General features: G+C 51.0%; 1 protein-coding gene across 22 annotated transcripts in view; it reads right to left on the bottom strand.

The window, feature by feature from the left end:
- Dysf (dysferlin) overlaps positions 1 to 25,019 on the bottom strand; it is a 185,750-nt gene that overhangs the window by 123,103 nt on the left and 37,628 nt on the right. For 12 of the 22 annotated variants that reach the window (XM_060383434.1, XM_060383441.1, XM_021641697.2 and 9 more), the window contains 11 exons: positions 17,076 to 17,181; positions 12,025 to 12,139; positions 10,945 to 11,037; positions 10,433 to 10,644; positions 9,018 to 9,146; positions 8,588 to 8,650; positions 8,057 to 8,107; positions 6,095 to 6,125; positions 5,374 to 5,489; positions 3,796 to 3,922; positions 2,708 to 2,811 (listed from right to left, as the gene is read on the bottom strand). In XM_060383434.1, the coding sequence (XP_060239417.1) occupies positions 2,708 to 2,811; positions 3,796 to 3,922; positions 5,374 to 5,489; positions 6,095 to 6,125; positions 8,057 to 8,107; positions 8,588 to 8,650; positions 9,018 to 9,146; positions 10,433 to 10,644; positions 10,945 to 11,037; positions 12,025 to 12,139; positions 17,076 to 17,181 (1,147 nt within the window). The remainder of the gene's footprint in view (positions 1 to 2,707; positions 2,812 to 3,795; positions 3,923 to 5,373; positions 5,490 to 6,094; positions 6,126 to 8,056; positions 8,108 to 8,587; positions 8,651 to 9,017; positions 9,147 to 10,432; positions 10,645 to 10,944; positions 11,038 to 12,024; positions 12,140 to 17,075; positions 17,182 to 25,019) is intronic. The other 10 variants (XM_060383440.1, XM_060383444.1, XM_060383445.1 and 7 more) reach the window with 1 other exon arrangement.

A 25,019-nucleotide genomic window follows, 5' to 3' on the forward strand; every position in this document is an offset into this window, starting at 1 on the left:
AAGAAAAACGGGGAGAAAGTAAGCAAAGACCATTCATGCGCACACTCTCGAGGGAAAAGGTAAATGAAGGTAAGAACTTTAACTTCAGCGAACTCCCACAGCTTACATATGAGATGATGCTGATTTCTGCCAGCGTCCCCTCTGCGGAAACTGCAGCAAGTTTAGGCTTCCGGCTCCAGAGTGTCAGCCCATACACACACACAGACAATCAGACAAATAGACCTGTACATATTCGTGCACACATTCAGTGCACAGTGCAAAGGAGCTCCTCACGCATAGTCAGTTAACATACGCTCATGTAACATATGAACAAAAAGTAGACAGACATGCATATCTACATGTAAACATATGCCTCTACATATTTACAACTCATGGACGATGCAAATTCCAGCCGGCTTTCATTCAATGGGCTTCCGCCACTAGGCTTCTGCCAACAGTGTGTGTGAGTGGTTGTTTGTCTGTTTGTTTGTGTTTTGCGACTGTTTATTGTATTATATAGCCTTTATACCTCTGAGAGAAAGCTCCCAGAAAAGGAATTACCTCATAGTCAAAAGGTAATTAATCACAAAAACAGATAAATTCTAAAATTCTAAACAGGTTACATGTTTTAAAACTAAACATTTCTTTTCTATGTATCCATTACGTAAGTTCACAGTGAGTTCAGAGTGACAAAGGTTGACAAGGCCTAAAGGTTAACATGGTCTAAAAGTTTCAAGAATATATATCTTTTCAACTAAGCCTGACCTGGCTACACATTTTTCAGCTATCTCTAAGTTTATAGTGAGTTCAGGACAATAATTTTATCTGTCTTTCATTCTAAGAATCAAACTAAATCTAAAATGACAGTTTATAATGTCATGAGGTGACAAGTTATAAGGAATTAAAACAGAACAGTTTGTATATAATGACATCAAGGTTTGTACTTAATTAGACATTGCTTGGTCCCATTATGATTTGGGTTCATGGGAAGTTTAAACCAACTTGCTTATATTTATGGTGTATACCAGGATTTGTAATGAAGACTTATCTTGAAGACACAAATCTGTCTCAAGCTTGTCTCCTAGTGAGGCATCTGGAAGCCCACAAAGGTATTTATTACAGCCATAAACTTCCCAATATTGTTTTAGAACTTTAAAATTTTAACTTTAAAAATTGTTTGAACCAAATCAGGAATTCCATAATCAGGAATTAATTAATCTGAACAGCAGTACTTCTTCATTAAGATCCCATAGGAAGTGTGTTCAATCAGTGTGTAAACACCAAGAAAGTGATGAATCACACCACACCAGAGTACAGAGGGACACAGCAGTGCACAGAGAATGAGTGTCAGAGACTGGAAGTAATTCTGCCCTGTATCGTGGCACAGACCTTGCAAAATACTGGGTCCCCTTCCAGAAGGCCCCCCTGCTTAGTGAGCTCCTTTAACAGAATGACTCCTGACAAAGGGGGATTAGAGACATGCCCCCACACTCTGCCTTGGGTGATGGCATCCTTAAGATGCAGGCTCCTATGAGAAAGGCACCCAAGGAGAAAGCTGTTCAAAAGGTCAGAGGCATGAGGAAGTCTGGTGGGGAAGAGGAGAATCAGAGCCAAAGAGAGCTGCGTGGAGTCCCTTGCAGCTACACAGTTGAAGCCCGGGTGTGACACATAAAAAAATAAATAAATAAAAAGTAAAGCCTGGGGCTGTGGGGTGTGGGATGGAAATCAACAGGGACAGGTACCACTTCCCTACCCTGGGCAGGAGAGTGAGCTACAAAGAAGAAGGGACGAACAGGTGACCCTTGGGTGACAATCTGATGACTGTGTGTCCGCCTTCTGTCACAACTACATAAAAATAATTATTACACTTCCTCACACATTGAAGGAAAGAGTTTCTCTGCCTTAATAGATGAATAGAAAAAAGAATGTGGTACATATATATTGGGGTTCTATGCAGCTTTAAAGAAAAATGAAATTATGGCATTCAAAGGGAAGCGCATCTGGGCAGCACTATTAGGTGAAAAAAAGCCAGACTCACTCAGAAAAACAAATAGTCTATGCATTCCTTTAAAGTTTCAAACGTGTGTGTGTGTGTGTGTGTGTGTGTGTGTGTGTGTGTGTGTGTAAAAAGTTGGGGGCCAACAAGATGACCCAGAGCATAAAGATACTTGACTGAATAGCCTGGGAAACTTCATTCAGTCCTCAGAACCCATAGTAGAAGAACACAGCCAACTCCACAAAGATGTCCTCTGATCACACACACACACAACCACACACAAACACACACACACCATGGCATGCCTGCCCTCATAAACACACATTATGCACACAATGGTATTTTTTTGTTATGGACCAGCAGGATGGCTCAGCAGATAAAAGTGCTTGGCACCAATCCCGACAACCTGAGTTCAATTCCTGGGAAAGAAGGAGCGAACCAGTCTCATAAGTTATCCTTGGGACCTCCACATGTCACATACACCTCCTGCCCCACACTGTTGCATAGTACTCCCACGCACTCTTCCCTGCCCGCTGCCCACCCTCCTCTTTAGCAGCCTGGACCTCTGGATACACCTGCCCACTTTCAGGTGTAGCAGCCCAGAAGCCCACCTGGATATGCTGCCCCCAGAGCTCCTCTATGTGCGCCTCTGCCAGGCACGCCCAGCTCTGTCTGGACCCTCCACCCCATGGCCTTCTCCCTCCCACAGCCTCCCTGATGCCTGCTCCTCACCATTTTCCCAGCGAAGCTGACTTCCACAAAGGGGTCCACCAAGTTCTTCTTGTTGCTGTCGAAGCCAAAGATCTGCTTGACGTTGTCCATCACAGCGTCGTCCACTGGGGAAGACACGGGCCTGTCACTGCTTGCCAATGTCCCCTCTACGCCTGACCACCCCATGGTACGCTGGTCACTGCCTGACTGCTGCCCTCCGTCACAGCCATGTCTGGCCTTCTGCGGCCCCCTCCAGACCCTACTGTCCCACGGTACACCCTCTACTGTCAACCTCCCCCGCCCTCCATTCCTACCATCCCTGTGTCTCCAGGCAGTATCAGGACTACAAAAGTGGCTGCTGTGGTCCCTCATGTGGGAGCCAGCCCAGCCTCCCCAAGAGAAGGCAGTCCGAGCAGCAGCTCAGGAGTCACCGCCCCTCCCTAAACACACACATCCTTCACAGCCCCTCACACCCAGGGCTTCAGAGCCTGTCCACCGGTGACGGACTGAGGGATGGTTCAAACCCCACGCCATTAAAAGCACAAGGGTAGAAGTACTCTGGGTGCCTGTCGGCGTCCCCTTAATACCATGGCCACAGTGACCCACCAGTAGGCCCTCTCATAAGCCAGTCTTGCTTTAAATAGACCATAAAAGAGACCCAGCGTGCAGTCTGAGATTTCCCCTTTCCACATGACCAGCCGACCCGGCTCGGGAAAGCTGAAGTGGATTTCTTGGGACAGTTACTGCCCTCAAGGCTCCTCCATCTGCCCAAGTCCACCTACGCGTGTTGTTTTTCACTAAAATGTTTGCTCTGCTGCTCACTGTGGAGTACAAGCATGGGGCTCTGGGCTCAAGCCTAACACCACTAGAAGAAAAAAACGCTCTGATTTTGGGGGGCGGGGCCAGGGGACGGGGTGCAAAATAAAGCCTGGCCACATCAGCCAGACAGCAGAAGGCAGTGCCCCTGGCAACGCTCACAGACCCTAGCGGAGCAGAAGCCGGGATAGGGCTGCTGCTTTTCCCAGGGAGTGGCTGGTGGCCTAGGGCCCATGCTTTAAAGGGCCGGGCTGGAGCCGCGGCAGGCCTCCAGAAGGGGGCGCCACACTCACTCTGTGGTAGGTCCTCAGCCCGGAAGAGCTTCAGGCAGAAGTGGGCTCCACGAAGGGCCACGCCGGTGGGCCTAAGCAGGTTACCCTCGATGTCCTCCTTGTCTTCAGAAGGGTCTTTCTTGTCCAGCTGCAAAGAAAGCACAGGATTCTTCATCAGCCCTTTATCGTGCCCTCTGCTGAAGGGTGGGTCCTGAGCTTTGGTACCTGCTATTCCCTGGTCCTTCGCTTGGCTTAGCTCTCAACAGACAGTGGACACACACACACACACACACACACACTGTCCGCTGCATGGAGGACCATCTGCAACAGTAAGGATTTCAGCTGGCACACGGCAGGCATCCAAGCCAACCAACCTGACAGACCCCTTTCCCGTGAGCGCTCGCTCCCCTCTCCCCTGTTAAAAAGTCGTGTGGTAGTTGCAGGGGTCTCCATCTTCTGGAATATGGGTTCACTCACACAAATGTTGACCCAGTGACCGCAGAGTCCACATGGTGCTAAAGGGTGAGAGGCACCCTGGGTAAGGTCCGAGTGAGGCTCTGCTCCACCAAGCTCACTCCTTACAGAAGGAACATGCATCTTTGCAAATGGAGGCAGAAATGTTTTGTAATGGTGAAATGCGACACCACAGGCACACACAGCCATCTAGTGGCTTCTTGGGGCAGGTGGGCAGTGTAAGCACGGGAGGGAGGAAGGTCAGGTTGGTCCAGCAGCCTCCTCAGCAAGGTAGCTAAAAGAGCTGTAGCCTGTCCCTTACTCAGCCTGCACCCCGTGTTAAACCCCACTTCAGCATCTGCAGGGAAACATTTGATCCCAGCACACTGAGGAGCAAGCGCCCAGGAGGGAGTCAGAAAACTCATCTCCTCCAATTTCGTGTGCCTACAAGGAGGTGAGTGTGCAAAAAAGGAGAAGGAGGACGTCCTAGAAGAGGAGGCCTGGGGTTTTGAGCCAGGCAAAGGAGAAGAAACAAGGGAGATGAAGAAGGGACGGCTGAGCAGGGAAGAGAGGCACAAGCCATTTGCAGCTGCGGTCCAGAGTAAGAGGGCCCGGGGCACTTAACGCAGGGTATACTTCCGTTAGCTTCACACTGGCCCATCCACTCCAGCCGCAGCTCAGCGCCCTTCAAGAGGCTATCTCCCAGTCATCTCCCTTCACCCCTCTTCCCTCCCTTTTTCAGTCTCAGGACACTCTGACCACTTCGCCTCCCACCACTCCTGGCCTGCCCCCTCTTGGGTTATAGGTAAGGAGCGCTTTGACAAAAACAGCTTAACCACAGGCTGTCCTCAACCTATGTGTGGTTCTGGGAGGTGGTGCACGTCTTTAATCCCAGCGCTCAGGAAGCAGAGGCAAGGGGATCTCTGTGAGTTCGAGGCCAGCCAGGTATACAGAGAGAATTTCAAGACAGTCAGAGCTACACAGAGAAACCCTGACTTGAAAAAACAAACAACAAGGAAGGCCAAACAGTGCAGCCCCCGCCACCCCAGCAGTAGAATTTTGAGCAGTTTGCTCTGCAGTTCCCATGTTTGCCAAGGACCCCTTTCACACAAGAAAACACCTAGGCGCTGTGAGGAGGGTACTCACGGGAGCCTCGTCCCCAGGCCCTAGCACACACAGGCTGGCTTTGAGGTAGCCCCTGGCCCCTGCAGAGAAGTCATCAGGGTCTGAGAGCAGCAGCCACTTCCGGAGATAAGCGTGTCCTGCAGGAGACAGTGGAAGGTCCAGTCCACAGGCAGGCAGGACCTTAGGGCGGACCACCCAGGGTAAGACGAAAGACCACCAGGCACAGGAGTCAGGCTGCATGCCCTGTGGATGGGTGAGGCCCAGAGCTGCCCGGTGGACACCAGGGTTCCTAGGCAGAGCCAGATTTCCCGGAGTGTAGAAGGCTGGCAATTACAAGATCTGTGGCGACAGATACTGAACAGTCAAAAAGTACGTTGAACATTTGTGTCAGAGAAAAGAAGGATTACCAGAAACATCTACAAAAGGTGGCAAGAACCAAGCTCAGACCCATTCCTCCACTTCCTTGGTAAATCAGCAGACCAGAGCAAGGAAAAGCGCTGGACTCATAAAGTGACTCTGAAGGGGTCCAGGCTCCAGCTGTGCTACACTGGCCCCTGGCCACTGGCCACACCATCCCTGAAGAAGCCACCAGGCTTGCTTTGCTTTGAAGAGGAAGCCCGCTTCCCTTCCAAGTGCAGACCCCCACCTCCACGTTCTAAAGCACAAGGAAGTAAAAGGGAGCCCCCCAAATAAGTGCCCCCCAAGCAGAATGCCAGGTTTGGCCAAGAGGATGAGAACTCACGGGGCTCTCTGTACACGGTGCCCACATCCATCTGCAATAGAGAGGAGACACAGTGAACAGCGGTGCTTTGGTTTCCCGAGGTCCCTCCTCTACTTTGCAGAGGGTTCTTTTCTCTGTGTGCCTGCTTGTGTGTGTCTCCTCACCCCCAAGAAATGCCTTCCTTCAACCGCTAAAACAACAAATAAACAATAAGCAAAGCAAAACACTCATCTAACAAGCAGAGAACAGACTACATAGAAGCAGAACACCCACATACATAAAACAAAAACAAGTACATCTTTAACACACTAAGAAATCTAAGGAGCTGAATGGACAGCCACATAATGCAGTTTAATATATTTTTAAGGTTTATTTTCTTTTATATGTGTCTGAGTGCTTTGCTTCATGTCTACATATGTGCTACATATGTGTCTGGTGCCTGTGGGGCTCCAAAGAAGGTGTCAGATGCCCTGGAATGGCATTATGGAGAGTTGTAAGCCGCCATGTTGATGCTGGGAACCAAAGCTGGGTCCTCTGCAAGAGCAGCAAGTGCTCTTAACCTCTGAGCCATGTCTCCAGCCCTGACTTTACAGGCTGTAGAAGCTGTTAAATCCACCCTAGGGTCTCCAGCACTCGGTACTTAGAAGTGGACTGTCCATTGTCCACTCTGGCTACCAGGAAAAGTAAACAGGCCAGAGCAGGCGTCCTCTCCTGAGTGCATATCAGACCTCCACTCCAGACCCACAGGGAAGAAAGGGTCAGGGAGGAGAGCGCCACCCCATTTGATGTAGTGGTCTGAATGAGGATGGCCCCCATAGGGGCATATACATGCTGGTCCACAGTTGCTGGAATTGCTTGGGAAGGGTGAGGAGGTGTGGCTTGTTGGAGGAGGTGCACACTGGAGGTGGGACTTGAGGTGAAAAAGCCCAGGCCATTCCCTGGAAGCTCCCTTTTCCTCCACACATGAATCAGAGCTAAGCTCTCAGCCGCTGCTCCAGCACCATGCCTGCCCCCCTGCCAGGCTCCCCACCGTGGAACAACCCAAATTAGATGCTTTCTTTTATAAGTTGCCATGGTCATAGTGTCTTATCACAGCAATAAAAAAAAGTAACCAAGACACACAAAATAGCCAAAAATGAGGACTACTTCCCTTCCAGCATATGGGGACAAAGGGGAACTTAAAAAGGGGTTAGCCCACTCTGGTGGAGATGAGGGTAAGTTCATTCCCTCTCTTTCCGCCACACCCAGACCTCAGGAAGATGGAAAAGCATAAGCACTCTCTCCAGCTTTGAGCTGTATCTTTTTAGAAAGGAACTAAGCTTGAAGCTGTGAGGTGTCATTCAAGGACCCAGGCTCCATTTCCGAAAGTTGAATACGAAGCCAGGCCAGAGACAGGTGGAGAGTGACCTCAGAGGGTACCAAGCTCCAGGATGTCAAAACCTGTCACAGAGGCCAGGGGTTTTCCTGTTGTTAAAGAAAACTAACTCACATAGATACAGGTGGCCACCCCAATTACCACAGGTGCCAAAGAGGGACACCGCCGGGCTCGGAGGCTCTCTAGCCTCTGCCCTGCCTGTGGGAATGTGACCGGAAATTGGGCTCCGCCCACTTGACTTCCTCCCATCATTCCAGTATCAGAGACTGCCTGTGACACACATCCCCTCCTGGCAAACACTTATTCAATAACGCAAGTGAGGCCAGACATGGTGGCTCAGCCCTCCGCACTTCCAGCACTCGGGAGGTTGAGGCAGCAGGATCACCGTATGTTCGAGGCCAGCCTGAACTACAAGATGAGAACTATGACCAAAAAGATAAAATAATAAGTGTTTTATTTCTCAACCTTTGGTGAAAGGTGAAAGGTTTTATGAGTTGGGCTATTTTATGGAGTTTTAAGGGAGATGGGTTGAAACTAGACTCTCCCAGCACGGCCTGTCCCTGAAGCGGAAATGAGCACTAACTGCTTCCAAGTAAAGGAACAATTACCCGGAACTCGCCGAGGAGGGCATCGGTCCTGAGGGAGCGTGAGTCCACCACCTGCAAGGACAGATCATCTTCCTGTGAGTGTGGCTCTGACAGGTCCCTCCCAGACAGCAGCCTGCAGCTGCCATCCCTGAGATCGTGCTCAGCAACGTCTCACCTCACCCATCTCCCACCTCACAAATAAAGGGACAAACCCACAGGGAAATCCCAGAGCATGTGCAGAACCACATGGGCCCACAGCCGAGGGGACCCACCCATCTAGTGCGCCCCCTTGCCCTGTGGCATGGAAGAATCTGAGGCCACAGCACAGGCAGAGAAAGCAAGCCAAAAGCCAGGCACTGCAGGCCTCTGGCCTGAGCCACCTGGGCTTTTTTTCTGCCACTGGCAGAGCTCCTGTGAGTCCTTCGTCACCCACTTCAACCACCTCCTCCTGACACACACAAACCCAGCTTACAGACAATGGCAGGCACGTCTGTGTGTGTTACGTCACACCATTGCACACCCACAGCCTGTGGGGAGCACCTGAGGCCCTACCGTGATAAAGATGGGCTCATCAAACAGCTCCGAGGGAGAGTCAAATACATTGAAGAAAAGAGTCTGTTGATCCAGAACAGAGAAGAGAGAAAATCAGTGTCTCTGACCCTCAGGCTAGGCAGAGAGACACGGCCACCCACCCATGTTTGAGGAGACTGGTGGAGCTCACTGCCCGATGCCACGGTGTAGGGATCTGACAAGTCTGGCTGTCCCGTCTCTGTCTCACAGAGGTCAGCATTTCAAGGACAAGGATTCTGGGATTTTGGGGACCAAGGCTGTCCAAGTCTCAGGTAATCTTCACTGGTCTTGGCTCAAACACTCAAAGTTGGCACCACAAGAGAAGACTCTTGGATGCACACTCTGGTTTCTACTCTCCTGAGAATCATTCTCAAGGGCTATCAATGCTCTGCTGGTGCCTGGGGTCACTCACCTCATTGAAGAGTGGGCTATTTCCCTTCTGGATTCGAGTCCGCTTGGTCTGCCCTGCAGCCGTGACCTTGACCACAGGCTTGATGTTCACCCCCGGCAGCTGTCGTCCCTCTATCACCTGGACTCTAATCTGAAAGCCAGGAGAAGGAATAAGCAAGAGGAAGGGAGAAAAGATGGCCCCCAGAATCAGGAACCTCAGGACCAGTTCACTGTTGACTTCAGGGAGAACCAAAAAATACTAGAAAGAGCACTCAAAACAACCACTTTCCCACCAAGGTTCCCCCTGCATCCAGAAAATTCCAGAGCTCCCCAGAAGAGCTGTGTCACCTGCATAACATCTGAGACAAGGACAAAGCCAGCCCTGCCATCTGTGGGACAGACCTCATCTGAGATCCCATTAATACCCACTCTGTTACTGTTTGTCTAAATAGGTCACTCTGTAGCTAGACTGGCCTGATCCTCACGATGTAGTCCAGGCTGGCCTCAAACTTGGGATAATCTTTCTTCCTCCACCGTTGGGCACAGATCCTCAGCCTCAGGCAGCTGATTTAGCAGCTCTGAGTAGAGACAGATGTCTACTTTTCTAAGGACCTTGGCCAGGTGTGATAGCCATACAGGCCTAATTTCAGGACTTTGGAAACAGAGCTAGAGGATCAGGAGTTCAATGTCATCCCTAGCTACACAGTGAGTCAGAGGCCAGCCTGAGTAACAGAAGACCCTGTCTCAAAAACAAAACAAAACAAAAACAAAAACAAAAAACAGGGAGATGGTAGAAGGAAGTGAGCAGAAAGGCAGGTTATCCTTCAGCCTCTACACACGCTGTGGCCCACACGTGTGCATACACACACACATCACATGTGAATATAAATGTAATTTAAATGTTTTTAAACAGCAGGCCAGTGAGATGACTCCACGGGGAGAGACACTTGCCGCCAGGTCTGATAGGCTGAGCTCCTCCCCCAGGACCCACAAGTGGGAAAAGAGAACCAACTCCCACAAGACTTCCTCGGACCATTTCTCACAATGGCACTTGTGTACTCTACCCCAACCACAGAATAAACAAACAAACAGTCACTGATGTTTGGAAAAGCTCAGAGGGCCAGCTGCGCAGGCACTGGATGGGAGCAGGCGCTGGCTCCAGGACAAAGGCCGGCTACCAAAACAAAGGCCACAGGCTGATCCCATTCATTGTTCACACATTGTCAGACTCCTTGGGATTCGACAGAGGCATATTTTGAGACCCCAAAACACAAACGTCCAGTTTAGGGTCCAGGGCAGCCTCACTTCTTCCGGGGAGGCCTCTGGAAGTCTGGATACATCATTCTGAAGCAACACAACCCATCCAGGAACAGAACACTGTAACTGCTGATGAGCTAAAGCAGGAGTCAGGGGCCGCAGAGGCTCCCCCACTATCACCTGGAAGTCCTGTGGCTTGTCTGACAGCAGCTTTCTAGGCGGGGCTGAGCTTCTTTTCCTTTTACCCCCTGGGTGGTGGGGAGGAGGGTGGGACGGCGGCTTCTTGGGAGTGGTTGGTCCCCCTGGGCCCACAGCACTGATCTGATCCAGGAGCGGCTCGGCTTCATCTCCAGTCAGGCCCTGGTCCTCAGTGTCTTCCTCCCCGCCTGTATCTGCAGGGGCAGGTTCCTCATGAGCACCATGTCCCTTTGACCCTACCCTCAGGTCTCAATCCCAGAGGAGGACCAAAGAGTATGGCTGCTGTGATGCCACTCCCTAAACCTGCCCTCCTGTCCCCAAGATGGATGAAGTCAAGGAGGAGCAGCTGCCACAGCTGGCCCTTGAAAACAGTAGTCAGTTAGTCAGCAGGAAGAAGACAGGATGGCCCTTCCCCCCCACCTCTGAGGTCAGGCTCTTCTGGACACCTCATCAGGTAAGACAGTTACAGATAGTAGGGTCTGGCTGAGTCTCACCCGTGGGGGCTGGCCACTTCTTCCCAGAATATCTCGTGTCCATGGTGCTGTCACTGAGCAGGGACCAAGTCTCAGCCCGGCTCTGTCCCCCACCTGGTATGCGGCAGGGCATAGCCCAAGGGGGGAGGGGCAGGAGGGAGCTGGGATGAGAGAAGCCCACCTTTCGTAGGCTCCACTCTTCACCTCTGACAGGCTCGCCCACCCAGCCTGAGCACCATGCTCAGAAACAGCTGGCCCTTCTCATTGCCAACCAGGCAGAACCGGGAGCCTCTTCTGGTTGGTCAAGCTCAGGGCATCTGGGACCTCTGTCCTCCCCCCCCCCCCCCCGCGCGCTTTTCCTCCCTGAGCCCAGCCCAGCTAGCTATCTCTCTTTAGTACAGGTTTTCCAGTCCCACGATCTCCAGACTTGGATGTGCTAAGCCAGCAAAACTTCCCTCTGCCTCCCTCTCCACAGAAACCCACCCAAGGCTGGTCAACAAGACAGGCTTAGGGTTACCCAGGCATGGCAAGGGCTTTTCAGGTTTTTATGACTTGCTTCTGTCCCCCCTCCCCTCACCAGAAGATAAGCTCTACAGTCTTCCCCTAAGCAAAGCACTGTCCTGCCTCAGCTGCTTCCTACCCTGACTGCCCATCCTCAGGCTAGCTTTCCCAGGTACCACCTCCTCCGTGTGCATCTTTTCTTGCCAAGCCCAGCAGAGGCTTGGGGCAGGCACAGGACTCCCTCAGCCTGCTCACTTTGCATTTGAGCATCCCTGCACAGGTCAGTATCAGCCCAAAGCCACACAGCTCAGTGTCAGAGGCAAGAAGGAAGCTCACCCCTAACTTTGTACTCAAGGCTCTTTATGGGGTGGGGGTGAGGTGTGTAGATCTCTCATTACATTGTACCATGGCTTCAGGGAAGCACTGGGCCTCAGAGCTGTGCAGTGCAGAGCCAGGCTAGGCCCTCCCCCCCAGTCATCTGGGACTTGGCAGCCTCCTTAGGGAGCCATCTCCTGCTTCTTCTCCACCCACACGTAACTGAGGAGACATGCTGGCTGTCTTTCTGGGGACCCTTCCTGTCGGGGTGGGTGGGCTCCTCACCAGCTACCAGGTCCATGTCGGGCAGCGTGGGGGAGGGCGCCAGAGAAGTGGGCGGTGGGAACAAGGGCACAGCTCCCGGGGGTGGCGTGTAGGACACCTGCAGTACCAGAGAGGCCTAGAAGAGATGAATTGGCAACATGTAAGTATAAAGGAGAAAACACACCCTCCCTCCAGGATCCTTTCTAGTCCAAGACATTCAGCTCTGATGGGGTCAGGCTGGAGGGAGGCCACCAGGAGCCTTCGTGCAGGCCGGGAAGTTCCGGTGCCTTGGGTCAGGTTCCCGCATTCAGGATACACAACCACTGAAAGAGTTGAGACTCAGCTTCCTCACTTTTAAAGGTGGAGTCACGGTGACAACAGGTTTCAGGAGGCTGAAACTGGGTGAGGGATCCCGGGGCCAGAAAAAGCCTGTGCAGAAAAGCCCCAGTAAGAGCAGGGTGTGGTGGTAGACACCTGAAATGCCAGGACTTGGTAGGCAGAGCTAGTGAACCAGGAACTCAAGGCCATTCTCAGCTACATAAAGAGTTCAAGCCCAGCCTGTATATACACGAATTTATCTCTCACCTTCCTACCCACCCCAGAGCCAAATAACAAGAGCTCTATTTAAGAAAGTACAAACCCAGCCAGGCTTGGTGCCACACACCTTTAATCCCAGCACTTGGGAAGCAAGAGGAAAGTGGATCTCTGTGAGTTCGAGGCCAGCCTGGTCTACAAAGTGAGTCCAGGAATGCCAAAGCTACAGAGAGAAACCCTGTCTGAAGAAGAACAAGAACAAGAACAAGAAGAAGGAAGGAAGGAAGGAAGGAAGGAAGGAAGGAAGGAAGGAAGGAAGGAGCCTCTTCCGTCTAGGAGACAAGCTTTAAGCGTGCCTGGGAGGGGTTATGGCATTCTGTGAATGCCTGAGAAGAGCCATGTTAATTAGCTTAATTCAGGTGCAAAGGCACACACTGAAAGTGTGTGGTACCATTCGACAGGAAAGAAAGAAAAAAAGAAAGAAGACTATCTGAGCACAGTACTCAGCCACCTCAGCTGCCTGGCTGTGGATTTGGTGTAAGCAGCAGCTTCAGGCTCGGCTGCCTTGACTTCCCCGCCACGAGGGGCAACGGCACCTTTAACTGTGAGCTCAAATAAACCCTCTCACCCTTAAGTTTTCATACTTTGTTAAAGCACCAGGAAAAGAAACTGAGACGCCCCAGAGGAAAACCAGCGTAGCAGGAGCCGCCAGTGTCCATCCTCTTCCCACGTGGACATATTGCCTCTCTCTAAGATTCACTCAGTTTTCATTTTCTATGTACAGCTGTTGTGCCTGCCTGTGTGTCTGTGCACTGTGTGTGTGTTCATTGTCCATGGAGACCAGGAGAGGACACTGGACATGGGCCTGGAACCCCGGAAGAGAAGGCAGTGCTCTCCAGCACTGAGCTATCTCTCCAGCTCCTCCACCGCCCTCTTTTAAACAAGCAGTAGGCTCAGTTAGACAGCAGGCACTTTCTATGGTTTTGTCAAATGCTTTACAGGCTACAGGCGTGCACTGACATGATCTTATCCGAGTGACTCTAGCAGGGAACACGGGCCATGACAGCGGGGCATCAGGAGTGAGGTGGGCGCGCAGAGACCTGGGGCAAACCCTGCCCTGTGGTTGGGAGGCTGCCAGGTCCCACTGTCCAGATCTCAGGCTTGCATCCTCCAGAATGGGGACCAAGGAGAGGAAAACAGACTGACAAAGGCAGGACAGTCAACAATTCAGGCCCACTGTGAGGAAGGCAACTGGCTTGGCCCTGCGTGTTTGGGAGCTACCACTAGGTGTCGCCACGTGAACAGTGACTGTTAATAGTACCATCTGGTAACTTAGAGGGAATCAGCCTCCTAGATCCCAACGCCCTCCCTCCTATGCTTGAAGAACCACTCGGGTGAGCCTGGGCACCTGGGTATTTCACGGCTGGTTCTTTCCTCTACTTCAAAAAAAGCCAAGCTGGGCTATTTGGAGAACTAACTAACTGTACAAGGTAAGTCTAGACTTTCTTTTTGTTCCAGGAAAGTCTCAATAAATTACAGAAACACATCAAAAGGACAAGAAGGAGCTGGAGAAATAGCTCAGGGGACAAGAAGCCTTGCTGTCCTTCTAGGGGACTCAGGTTCAGGTTCCAACAGCATGCGTGAAGCCCTGAGTTCAATCCCTGCTATCACATAAATCAGGCATGGTGGCGCATGCCTGGGTAACCACAGCATTGATCCGGTGGAGACAGGCAAACCCTGAAGCCCGTTAGTCAGCCAGCCACTTCCGTGATCTCCAGGTTCAAGGACAGACTCTGCCTCAGAATTGTCAGGTGGGGAGTGAAGGAGGAAGGTATTTCAGCCTCCATCGTGTGTGCAGATGAACAAGTACACACACAACTGCTGAGCCTCCAGGTCTGTGAGCTGGATGGAATCTATGTTGATATTGTTGCTGTGGTCACATAGGAGAAAGTCTTTAACTCAAAAATCACACTCTGGCTAGGAGGCGGCTCCAGTGGCTGAGGACACAGATCGCTTTGGGCTACTCTCGGAAGCTTCTCTCTCGCACTCTCTCCAAAGAACCTTTCAGTGTGTTGCTTTGTGTCCTGTACTGACCTTGACTTCACCTTTAACCCAAGCACAAGGCAGAGGCAGGCAAATCCCTTTGAGTTCAAGGCCAGCCTGATTTACATATTGAGTTCCTGATCAGCCAGGCCTACACAGAGAGACCCTGGGGGTAGGGGTGGGGTCCGAAAGTGGTGGAGGAAGAGTTGCCTCTGCTATTACCATAGGGACTGAACTCAGCAGAGATAAATAAACCCTACACCCATCACACTGGCTCCAGGTTCAGGCCTGGTACAAAATGAAATAGAAAGGCATTTATTAAAATGTTGTCTAGAAATTCAAGATGGTAGCAGCAGAGAATTAAATCAAGCCCAGGGCCCTTGGGAGCCATGCCTGGGAAGGGTGCCTGTTTGGGCCAGTCCAGCCCAGCTCACATCTGATGACAGGGAATGACAACCCTGCCTGATGTATTTGTCCATTCTTCTATTAATTTAATAATTCATTACAAAAAAGACAGTGTGTAGCTATCTGGAGGCTACCGGTGCTGGCGACACTGGGAGACTCCCAGGAGAGAAAGGCTTCTGTCCAGCAGCACAGGTCCAAGCAGGAAACCCCAGCCCACAGATCCTTCCTCCCCACCTTCGCTGCTCCAGGCTGCGGTAGGATAGAAGTCTGTTCCCTTCTGCACCAGAAGTCTGTCCCCAAGAGGTGACAACCACACCGCAGGCAGCAGGGAGGCTCCTCACCTCTCCCTGCCCCCCTCACCTCCCCCACCTCTACACAGACTTAGTGGGTGGCTAGGTTGAATGGGAGCCCCACGGACACACACATACACACACACACACGCACACACACAGCCTTCCTCTGCCATCCACCACACCCTGACTCTCATGTATTCGTCTTAGAGTCTTTGTTGGTGAAGGACTGTTGAGCCCCACGGACAGCCTGGGCTCTCAGGACAGTGGAGAGGAGCATCAGGTTCTCAGCCAGTGAGCATCAAGTGCAGACAGAGCATGGAGGCCAGAGCAAGGGCAGGGAACGCAGGTGATTGCCAGCCTTCCTCAGCCCAGCGCACAGAAACCAAGCTGAAAGATCCCAGCCCGAGGCACAAGAAGCTAGGAGGGAGCAAGTACAGAAAACATCAGTGTCAGAGACGCTGGAGGTTGGAGTAGAGGAACATAGACATCTTGGAAGGGAACCAAAACCCTTTGGTTAAAGGTTGTAGAGAGGAGTGAAAGGAAAGCACCAGACAGAGTTCCTGACTCCAAGGGCTGCTCTTCGCAAAAAAACAATGTCTGCAGCTCCTCATGTGCCCGGGGCTGCAAGGAGCTAGGAGTCTCCTCAGGGTCCCAGAAAAGCCCGCTGCAAGAGTCTTCTGGAATAACTGTCTGGAAGTCTTCTAAAATAACTAGTCAATGTTAGCTGACTACAGAGCTCAAACGGAAGGCAAGAGGTGACTCCGGGACGTGACTGAGACCATCTCAGAAAACACTGCACTGAAGCCAAAAAGCCACCATTGAGCACTGCCCAAAGCAAAACAGGATTCTAGAGGGAATGATATTATCTGGGCAGGGTGGAATTTTGATGGGAATCCCACCGCCTCGAGGAAGCAACTGGCATCACTGGACTAGGATGCCTCAGAAGCAAGTCCAGGAACACAGGGCCTAGGAGCCCATTCTGGAACCTTCCTCCCTCAGACTCTTAAGATGAACACTCATACACCTGTTCGCAGGAACCCCAGCTGCTCTCTTTTCCCGGAGAGGACATAGTGTGGTCCCATTCAACCTAGCTCAAATTAATCCCTTCCTGACCCTCCCAACAAGTCAGAGTCACACACACACATACACACACACACACGCACACACACAGCCTGTCTGTGAGGGCTAACAGCCCACAGCCCCACGGGCTCCACTAGGAAGAAGTACATCTCGATCAGCAGTGGCCCTGTGCATCCTGGCATGCAGGCAGACCCAGAAGTCCAGTGACCAGGAAGAAAGAACCCTACGGGGTATATTTAGACCACTAAAAATAACAGGAGGCCAGCAAGAAGGGCTGGGAATAGGCTGTGTGGACCAGAACACGGGAAAGCTGGGGGAGGGGCTAGACAGACAAGAGAGGAAAGGGAAGGGTCCTGCCTGGCCCCCGGGGACAGGGGAGCGTTGTCTGCTCCCTGCCCTGGTGACTCAGATGTTCCCCATCTGCAGAGAGGAGCTGGTAATGAAGAAGGGCAGTCTGCCAGACAGACTGAGGAAGCCGGTCAAGGCTGACTAGAACGCAAGACAGGAGCTGACTGGGGGGCTGGATTCAGAAGCAGCCAAGTTGGGGTATGACTGGCTTCACTGAGCCCCGCAGGTTCCAACCATGAATCTCTTCTAGCTCCGTAAGCTGTAGGCAAGGAGAGCCAGGCTTGCTCCCAGGAGCTGGCCCCTGGCGTAAGGCACAGAGGCAGGCCCAGCAGGCCTCAGAAGTTGGCTCTGGGCAGAGTCCAGGCATACCCCTGTGGGTTGCTGCTTGGCGTCCAGCAGAGGTGCGTTGAAGCTGGCAGACAGGCTGGGGGTCGCAAGGACCTGCTGCAGGGGGATCTTGGCTTCCCCCAGGAACCTAAGAAGACAAAGAAAGGCCAGGGGTCAGAGCTGACCTAAAGTGCCCGGCTCTTCTCCCACCTCCCCCCAACCCAGTTAGAGCCCATCCACCTAGGGCTGCCAGTTTCCCTAGGACTCCTCTAGGGGTCCTTTGTACCCATGATATCCATGAGTGCCATATATCCATGTAAAATGGTTCCCATGGTACCATTTCAGGGAGACTAGACTCCTGAAGAAAGAGAGAGAGCAGAGACAACCACCCAGGATGGCATGACATTGTCTTTAAAAGGTCAAAGACAGTGGAGCAGGAAGAGCTGGAGAGATGGCGCAGTGACGAGAGCCCTGGCTGCTCTTCCAGAGGACCCGAGTTTGGTGGCAGCGCCCACATGGAAGTTTACAACTGCCTGTAACTGCAGCTCCAGAAGGCACCGGATAACGCCCTCTTCTGGCCTCTGAGTGTCCAGGCACGCAAGCGGTACACAAACATGAATGCAAGCAAAATATACATACACGTAAAATAAAATTAAATGTTAAAATAAATAAACAAAAATAAAAGATAGGAGCAACCAAGCCAGCTGGTAGATGGACAAACAAAATGAAATATGCATACACTTGGGATATTATTCAGTGCTAAAGAATTCCTGACACTTCTCCTGGGACAAGCCTTGGAACAGCTGGCCTGGGGCTCTGGGGCAGAGCACTTGCCTTGCACGCATGAGACCACTAGATTATGTCCCCAGGACTGTCCAAAAATTTTTAAAATATCAGTATTGAAGATGCAGAAGGACAAATCCTATTTGGTCTCTCTTATACTAAGTCAGAGTCACAAGCACAGAATAGAATGCTGATTGCCAGGAGCTAGGAGGAAGGAAAGGAGAAAATATTATTTAATGGGTTCAGGTTTTCTGCTCGGAAGAGAAGAAAGATCATGAGGTGAATGGGTGCAATGGTTGCACTAAACTGTGCATTTAAAGATTGTTAAAACGCAGTGTTTCTCCTGAGAATTACGCCAAGGCTGACTTCCAGCCTTCACACATAAACGCACACACGAGCATGCTCACCCTCCCCACATACACAATAAATTAATTAATTAATCAATTAAAAACAATGAAATAACTTACAAATGTATGTAAGTACATACTTACTAAATTCCCTCAAAATAAAATGTGTATTTGCACCTCCCTCTTGGGGCAGGCAGGTTCTCTGTCACCTTACTGTTCCCCTTGTCAGAAAGATAAGAAAACCACTCTATGTGTGTGTGTCTGTTAGCATGTGTGTTTGTATGTATGTATGTATGTATGTATGTATGTATGTATTTTTTGTGTGTGTATGTGTGCATGTTTGTGTGTGTGTATTTGTGTATGCATGTTTGCGTGTGTCTGTTAGCATGTGTGTTTGTGTGCACGTGTGTTGGATTCAGAGAACAGTGCGCTGTTGGTCCTCCCCTCCCACCTCCTTTGAGGCAGGGTCTCTTCACTAATTTGCTGCTCCATTCTCCATGCTAACTGCCCTTCATGATCCTGGGAGGTATCTTGCCTCTTCCTCGCATGTCTCTGTAGGAGCGCTGGGATCACAGATGTTCAAAATAAGCGTCTGGGTTTTACACAGATGCTGACGAGATGAACTTGGGTCCTCACACTGACACAGCATGTGCTTCTACCACTGAGCCGTCGCCCTGGCCCTTCTCTCACATTTCTTTTTTCATTTTGTTTCTGAGACAGGGTCTCTCTGTGTAGCCCTGGCTGTCCTGGAACTCACTCTGTAGACCCGGCTGTTCTTGAACACACAGAGATCTGCTTGCCTCTGCTTCCCAAGTTCTGGGATTAAAGGTGCACACTGCCACACTTGGCTTGACATCTGTTTCTTTAAAGAAAGAGTGAAAGGGAGGCATTCGAGGGTTCTAAAGTCCCACAAAAGTCAGGCGTGCTAGAATGTGGGCTTCTCTATCCCCTGGCGTCCGCAGGAAGCTCTGCACTCTAGTCTCCTAAGCAGGGTAGGTGTACCCTAGGAACCATCATGGAGGTAGCACGTGTTCCCAACATGAGAGGTGAGCAGGGGGTTCCCTGTGGCACAAAAGCTCAGAGTCCCTCTGTCCTTTACGGGAACCCTGGGCAGCACACAGAATGACACGATCGAGGAGGCAGACCAGCAGCCTGTCCCAACCACCCTGCACATGAGGGCAGTGTCCGCCCGCCGTGGAGGCTTCCGGTCACAGAAAGGTGGACGCAACAGCAGAACAGAAACAACACACCAAGTCCAGCGGCAAGCGGCAAGCGGCAAGCGGCAAGCGGCAAGCGGCTCAGCGTCGGCTCAAGCCGCCAGGGCCCAGACTAAAGGTGGACCACCTGAGCCTGGCTTGCTGGCAGAAGCCTCTCACACCGGCAGGGAGAATTCCAGGAAGCAGGGTGGGGAACAATGGCAGGAAATGCAGGAGGAAGTGTCGGCCCCACCTCTGCCAGCCCTAACCCTTCCGGCTGCCCCCCAGAGCTGGCCAGGAATGGCTGTTATTTCCTCCCTGATACCTCTTTGGGGGAGATTGAATGTGCCCTTGATGCCTCCATAGGTGCTAGGGCCGGTCCCTCCAAGCTTCCAGCTTGTCCTAGTCCCAAGAAAGAAGAGCGGGAGGCCAACTGTCCAAAAACCCAAGGGAAGAGTCAGAGAGACAGATCGCCCCATATGGGTGAGTGATGTGGAGGCAGAGCTCAGGGAGGAGGGGCAGAGTGCAGAGATCTGTTGAGGTGGGTTCATGAGGTCTAAGGTTCCCTCACAGGTCATGGTAAAAGCCACGAATTCATCCATTCCATATTTCCTTTGCATAATGCACAGAAAAAAGAGCATTAAAGACCCTCCCCTGTGACTTTACTCAAGGGACCTCAGTCTTGGAGGGCTCAAACCCTGTCTGTCCTCTCTGACAGCCGCTGAAGTGCAAGCTATGTGGCCAGGTGTCTGCTGGGCAAGGCTCTATGGGCACCAACCAATGTGGCCGGCGCCCTGTGACATCATCAAGAGTGCACAAGTCGAGGAGCTGGAGGCCTGCACAGGCCAGGATGTGGGAGCCTGCAGGCTGTGCAGAGCCTGCTGGAGAGAGAGCAGCTCAGGATGAACAGGACACACATGTCCCCCCATGGAGGAAGAGCTGGTTCCCTAGTTTATCCATGAATGTCGATGCTCTGTCAGAAAGTGGGAGCCGCCAAACCGGAGGCTTGAGTATGTGTGAAGGCGGGACCCGAGGGGGAGACGCCGAAGTTTATGCTAATGAAATATGAAAAATGGAAACAATTTTGTTTAAAAACATCCAGTCTTACTACATCATTGTTCGTATGGACAAAGCACAAAAGCAACCCAGCGGTCCACCCCCAGGACTGTAGATGCAGCACAGCACAGAGCTATGAAACTCTGCTAGAAAATACACATTTCTACAGAAAGCTCTCGAGACCCGTGGTCAAGGGCAAAGCAAAGCTCATAAAAGAGTTATATCGTACCACCTACTGCACGAGAAAAGGCAAACTCGGACTCTAGCTTAGTCTGAGCAATAAGAGCTCTGGAACCATCATGCCAAGCTAAGACTAGTGGGAATGAAAAATCAGGACTACCTTTACAGAGAACCATATGGAGGTTCCCAAGAAACTAAAACTGAATCCGCCGTAAGCGACAACTATCATACTTCCAGGCACCCCTCCCCTGGTTTCCCTTTTCTTATGCAGTAGAAACGCCAGCATGTAAAAGACACACTTGCATGTACTTGTTTACAACAGCTGAGCATGGAATTCACCCTCCGGGCACATCCATAGGTGAATGTGTAACTGCATGTGATATAGGCACAGACACATTCTGGACCGCCGGTGAGATGCCACTCAGCCATGGAGATCAACGTCCTAGCACTTCAGAGAGACAGATGCACCTAGGGAGCGCTGTGTGAGAAGAGACAGACACAGACAAAGCCTGCATATTCCTGCTCCTACGTGGGTGTTCGGGCAGTTGGTTGTGGGAGGCTGGAGCGATGACTCACCGGTTAGGAACACTTGCTACTTTTGTGGAGGACCTGGTTTGGTTCCCAGCGCCCCATGGGGTTAAGGACTGTCCGTGACTCCAGCTGCGGCACCCTCTGTTAGTCCCCATCAGCTTTGTACATGGGCAGTGTACATACACACATGCAAACAGTCATGCAGCTAAAACAATTTTTAAGTTGACTATGGAGCTGAGAACAGGCTCAGAGGGTAAAATGCTTGCCAAGCATGCTGGGAGCCCTAGGTTTGATCTCCCACACCCTATAAACTAGATATGGTGGTACAGACCTGTGTAAAAGGAACAATTATTCAGCTGTTTCAATTGTTTTCTTGGAGGATGACTGCCTCTGTCTGCTAACCTGGACCTAGCCTACATACAATCTGACCTAGGCCTAGAATGTTTTCTCCTCTGAGACTTACTGCTGAATAAGCTCACCCTTTCTTGTTCTTACTGAGCTCTGATCTGGCTGGTTCAACTCAGCTGTTCTGGCTCAAACTTTTCTCCCAGCCAACTTATTCAAACTGGCTTTTCTCTCGGCCCCTGAGTTGCTCTTCTTGGCCTCAAACTAACTCTACCAATCTGCTCAAATCTCCTGGCTCCTCATTCTCTGGCTCATTTGGTCTTCACCTGAGTTCTCTCTCTCTCTCTCTCTCTCTCTCTCTCTGCAACCTGTCTCTCTATTACTGTCCCAGTAAAACTGCCTCTCTGCCTGCCTCCCTCTCTCTTCCTCTCTCTCCCTCTCTATCCTTCTCTCTCTGCCCCTTAAGTATCTTCCCTTTCCTCTGTCTTCTCATGAGAGTTGGGTGTATCCTATTCTGTCAAATCTTCTCTGATTAGTCACTTTCTCTGTCACTCAATTAGTCATCACTTTCAAACATTGGTGCTTCCTTCTACAAACTGACTTTACCTTCATTGTTTGGGATTAAAGGCTTGTACCACCACGCCTGGACCGAAACTTTTCTTTACCTGATACGGGCTCTATACTAGGTTGGCCTTGAACTCAGATCCACTTGCTTCTCTCTCCTGAATTAAAGCCATGTTTGCATTCCAGCCGAATCACACAGACCTAGAAGGTCCTTGGATGTGATCCCTCATCAGATCAGTCATGTTCTGAATTAAAACTCCTCTACAGACCGGTAGTCCCATCACTTGGGAGGTCGAGGAAGGGGGATTTAGAATTCAAGGTCATCCTTTTCTACAAAGTGATTCTGAGGCTAGTCTGGGCTCATGAGTGACCCTCTTGCAAAAAAAAAAAAAAATTGACTGGAATACATAAAAGTGATTACTCGTGGCATGACGGGGGAAGAGGAGGAAAAGGCAGGCTGGATAGCAGGTACTTAGACACAAATGGACGTAATAAATCCTAGTGTCCGTAGCACAGTAAGGACTCTAGAAGAGAGGGGCTCGGAGGCAAATGCAAAGGCAGGATAAGGAGAGGGCACTGTTCGTTGCCCCGTTGTGGTCAACGGACACTGTATACGTGGATCAAAATACAGCACTGGATCCCTAAAACATGTAATCACAACTTGTCAGGTGTGGGAAGGGCACAGCTCATTAATTTGCTCTAATTCAACTCAAAACAACAACCTACAAAACATTTAGTTCCAAGCAGCATTCATCAGGCTTCTGTTTTCCGGTGACGTTGTTTTGCTTTGCTTGAGATAAGGTCTTACCACATAGCTCAAACAGACCTTGAACTCCTGCTCCTCCTGCTCCAGCCTCTTCAGTGCTGGTACCAGCCATGCGTGTCCAGCGCTTTCCTGTGTTCCTGACGCTCCAACAGCCCGGGCCCTGTTGGCCTGGAAACACTGACACCCCCCTTCCCCCCCGAGTAGCCGGTCCCTGGAGACAGTGATGGAAGATCCCCAGTGGGCAGGGCATGCCCTGGAGCACAGCTAACTGGGCAAATTCTGTTTCCATTTCCCCACCCGACTTGCCCTTCTGTTGTCCTCATTTACCAAAGGGCTTTGAGGCTCTGGTTAGGTCCGACCCCTGAAGGGAGACTAAAAAGGTCAAAGGCAGGATAGGCTGGGAAGATGGCTCAGCTGGTAAAGTGACTGCTGCCCTGTCAGGAAGACCTGAGTTTGATCCTCAGTATCCACATACGAACCAAGCATGACGGTGCTCCCCAGGGCCAGAGAGGCAGAGCTTGACGGACAGCCAGTGTGAGGGGACCCAGGTCAGTGAAGGTCAGTGAAAGACCCTGTCTCACTGCCGAGGGTTAACACCCCAAATGAATCCCAGATCTACACATACACCAGGAGACAGTGGCCCGGGGTGGAGACATGGACAGAACAGCCAAGCCAAGGATGTCTCTTCCTTCCTTCAGAGTGTCCTCCAGGTAGAGACGGGACAAGGAACCAAGTGACCACAGCCCGATGCGGGCCAAGGAAAGCCTGAATGCACAAAGCCCAGGGTGCTCACGGATCGGTGTGGTGCTCAGAGCTGACACCCCACTGGGGCTTCCAGAGCCCTGCAGGAAAGCTCCCTAGTCGGGAGGGGTGCTGGAGACCAATTTACACCGTGATGGGAAGGCAGACCAGGGACGAGCACCGCACAGACCGGGGACGAGCACCGCACAGACCGGGGAAGGAGCAACGCACAGACCGGGGAAGGAGCACCGCACAGAACAGGGAAGGAGCACCGCACAGATCAGGGAAGTAGCACACACAGACCAGGGAAGAGCACCGCACAGACCAGGGAAGGAGCACCGCACAGATCAGGGAAGGGGCACACATAGATCAGGGAAGGAGCACCACACACATCAGGAAGGAGCACCGCACAGATCAGGAAGAAGCACCGCACATGCTGGGTGAGGGGCCATTCTGGTGAACAGTACATTTCCATGACATGACTTTAACTCCCGGAGGAAGGATGCACAGCAATGCACTGTGGGAAGTCAGCTCCACGCCAGGCCATGGAGAGCCATACTCAGTGAGACACCTGTGTCCCCACACTAAGACAAACACACCACCTCAGCTGCACATGGTGATCTAATCCTGAGAAAACACTGAAAACATCGTACAATTTCCGAAGAAGGGGAAATAAGGAGCAGGTTTAATTCTCAGCACCTACACAATGGCTCGAAACCATCAGTAAGCCAGTCCCGGGGGATCTCATGTACGGTACAGAGACAAATACGTAGAAAACATCCATACACATAAAATAAGCAATTTCTGTTTGGTGTTTTTAGACAGGGCTTCTCTGTGTCCAGGACTTGCTTCATAGACCAGGCTGGCCTCAAACTCACAGCGATCCACCTGCCTCTACCTCTTTGAGTGCTGGGATTACAGGCATCTGCCACAGCACCTGGCTAAAATATATAAAAATTTTAATTAAAAATGTTTTAAATTAAAATAAATTGTCATAAAACATAAAAACAGTGGGATTGAAGAAAGCTAAGATAGCAGATATTGATAGCCCATACCCAGAATACCAGTACTTGGGTGATGGAGGCAAGGGATTGGGTCAAAGGTCACTGCCAGCTACATTGTAAATTGGAGGCCATCTTGGGTTAAATGAGACTCTCTAAAAATGAAACAAACAACAATTTAAAAAAAACTAGAAAGCTAAAGACTATGACTCAAAATTCAGTGTGGGACTCTAGACTGGACTTGGTTCTGGGGAGGGGTGGGCACCGCCTCGAGAAGCATTTCTTTTTTTTTAATTTTTTTCTTTATTATTATTATTATTATTATTATTAAGAGAAGCATTTCTTGATCAGTTCTCAGGATGATATAAACTGTAGATTCCATCTAGCCAGTTCATTTGCGTAACATCTACTGACATTAATATGGTGTCACAGCTATGAAAAGCCCTCATCTTCAGAAATCTGCCCTGGGATGTTTA

Source organism: Meriones unguiculatus, chromosome 5 (assembly GCF_030254825.1).
Source record: "Meriones unguiculatus strain TT.TT164.6M chromosome 5, Bangor_MerUng_6.1, whole genome shotgun sequence".
NCBI classification, from domain to species: domain Eukaryota; kingdom Metazoa; phylum Chordata; class Mammalia; order Rodentia; family Muridae; genus Meriones; species Meriones unguiculatus.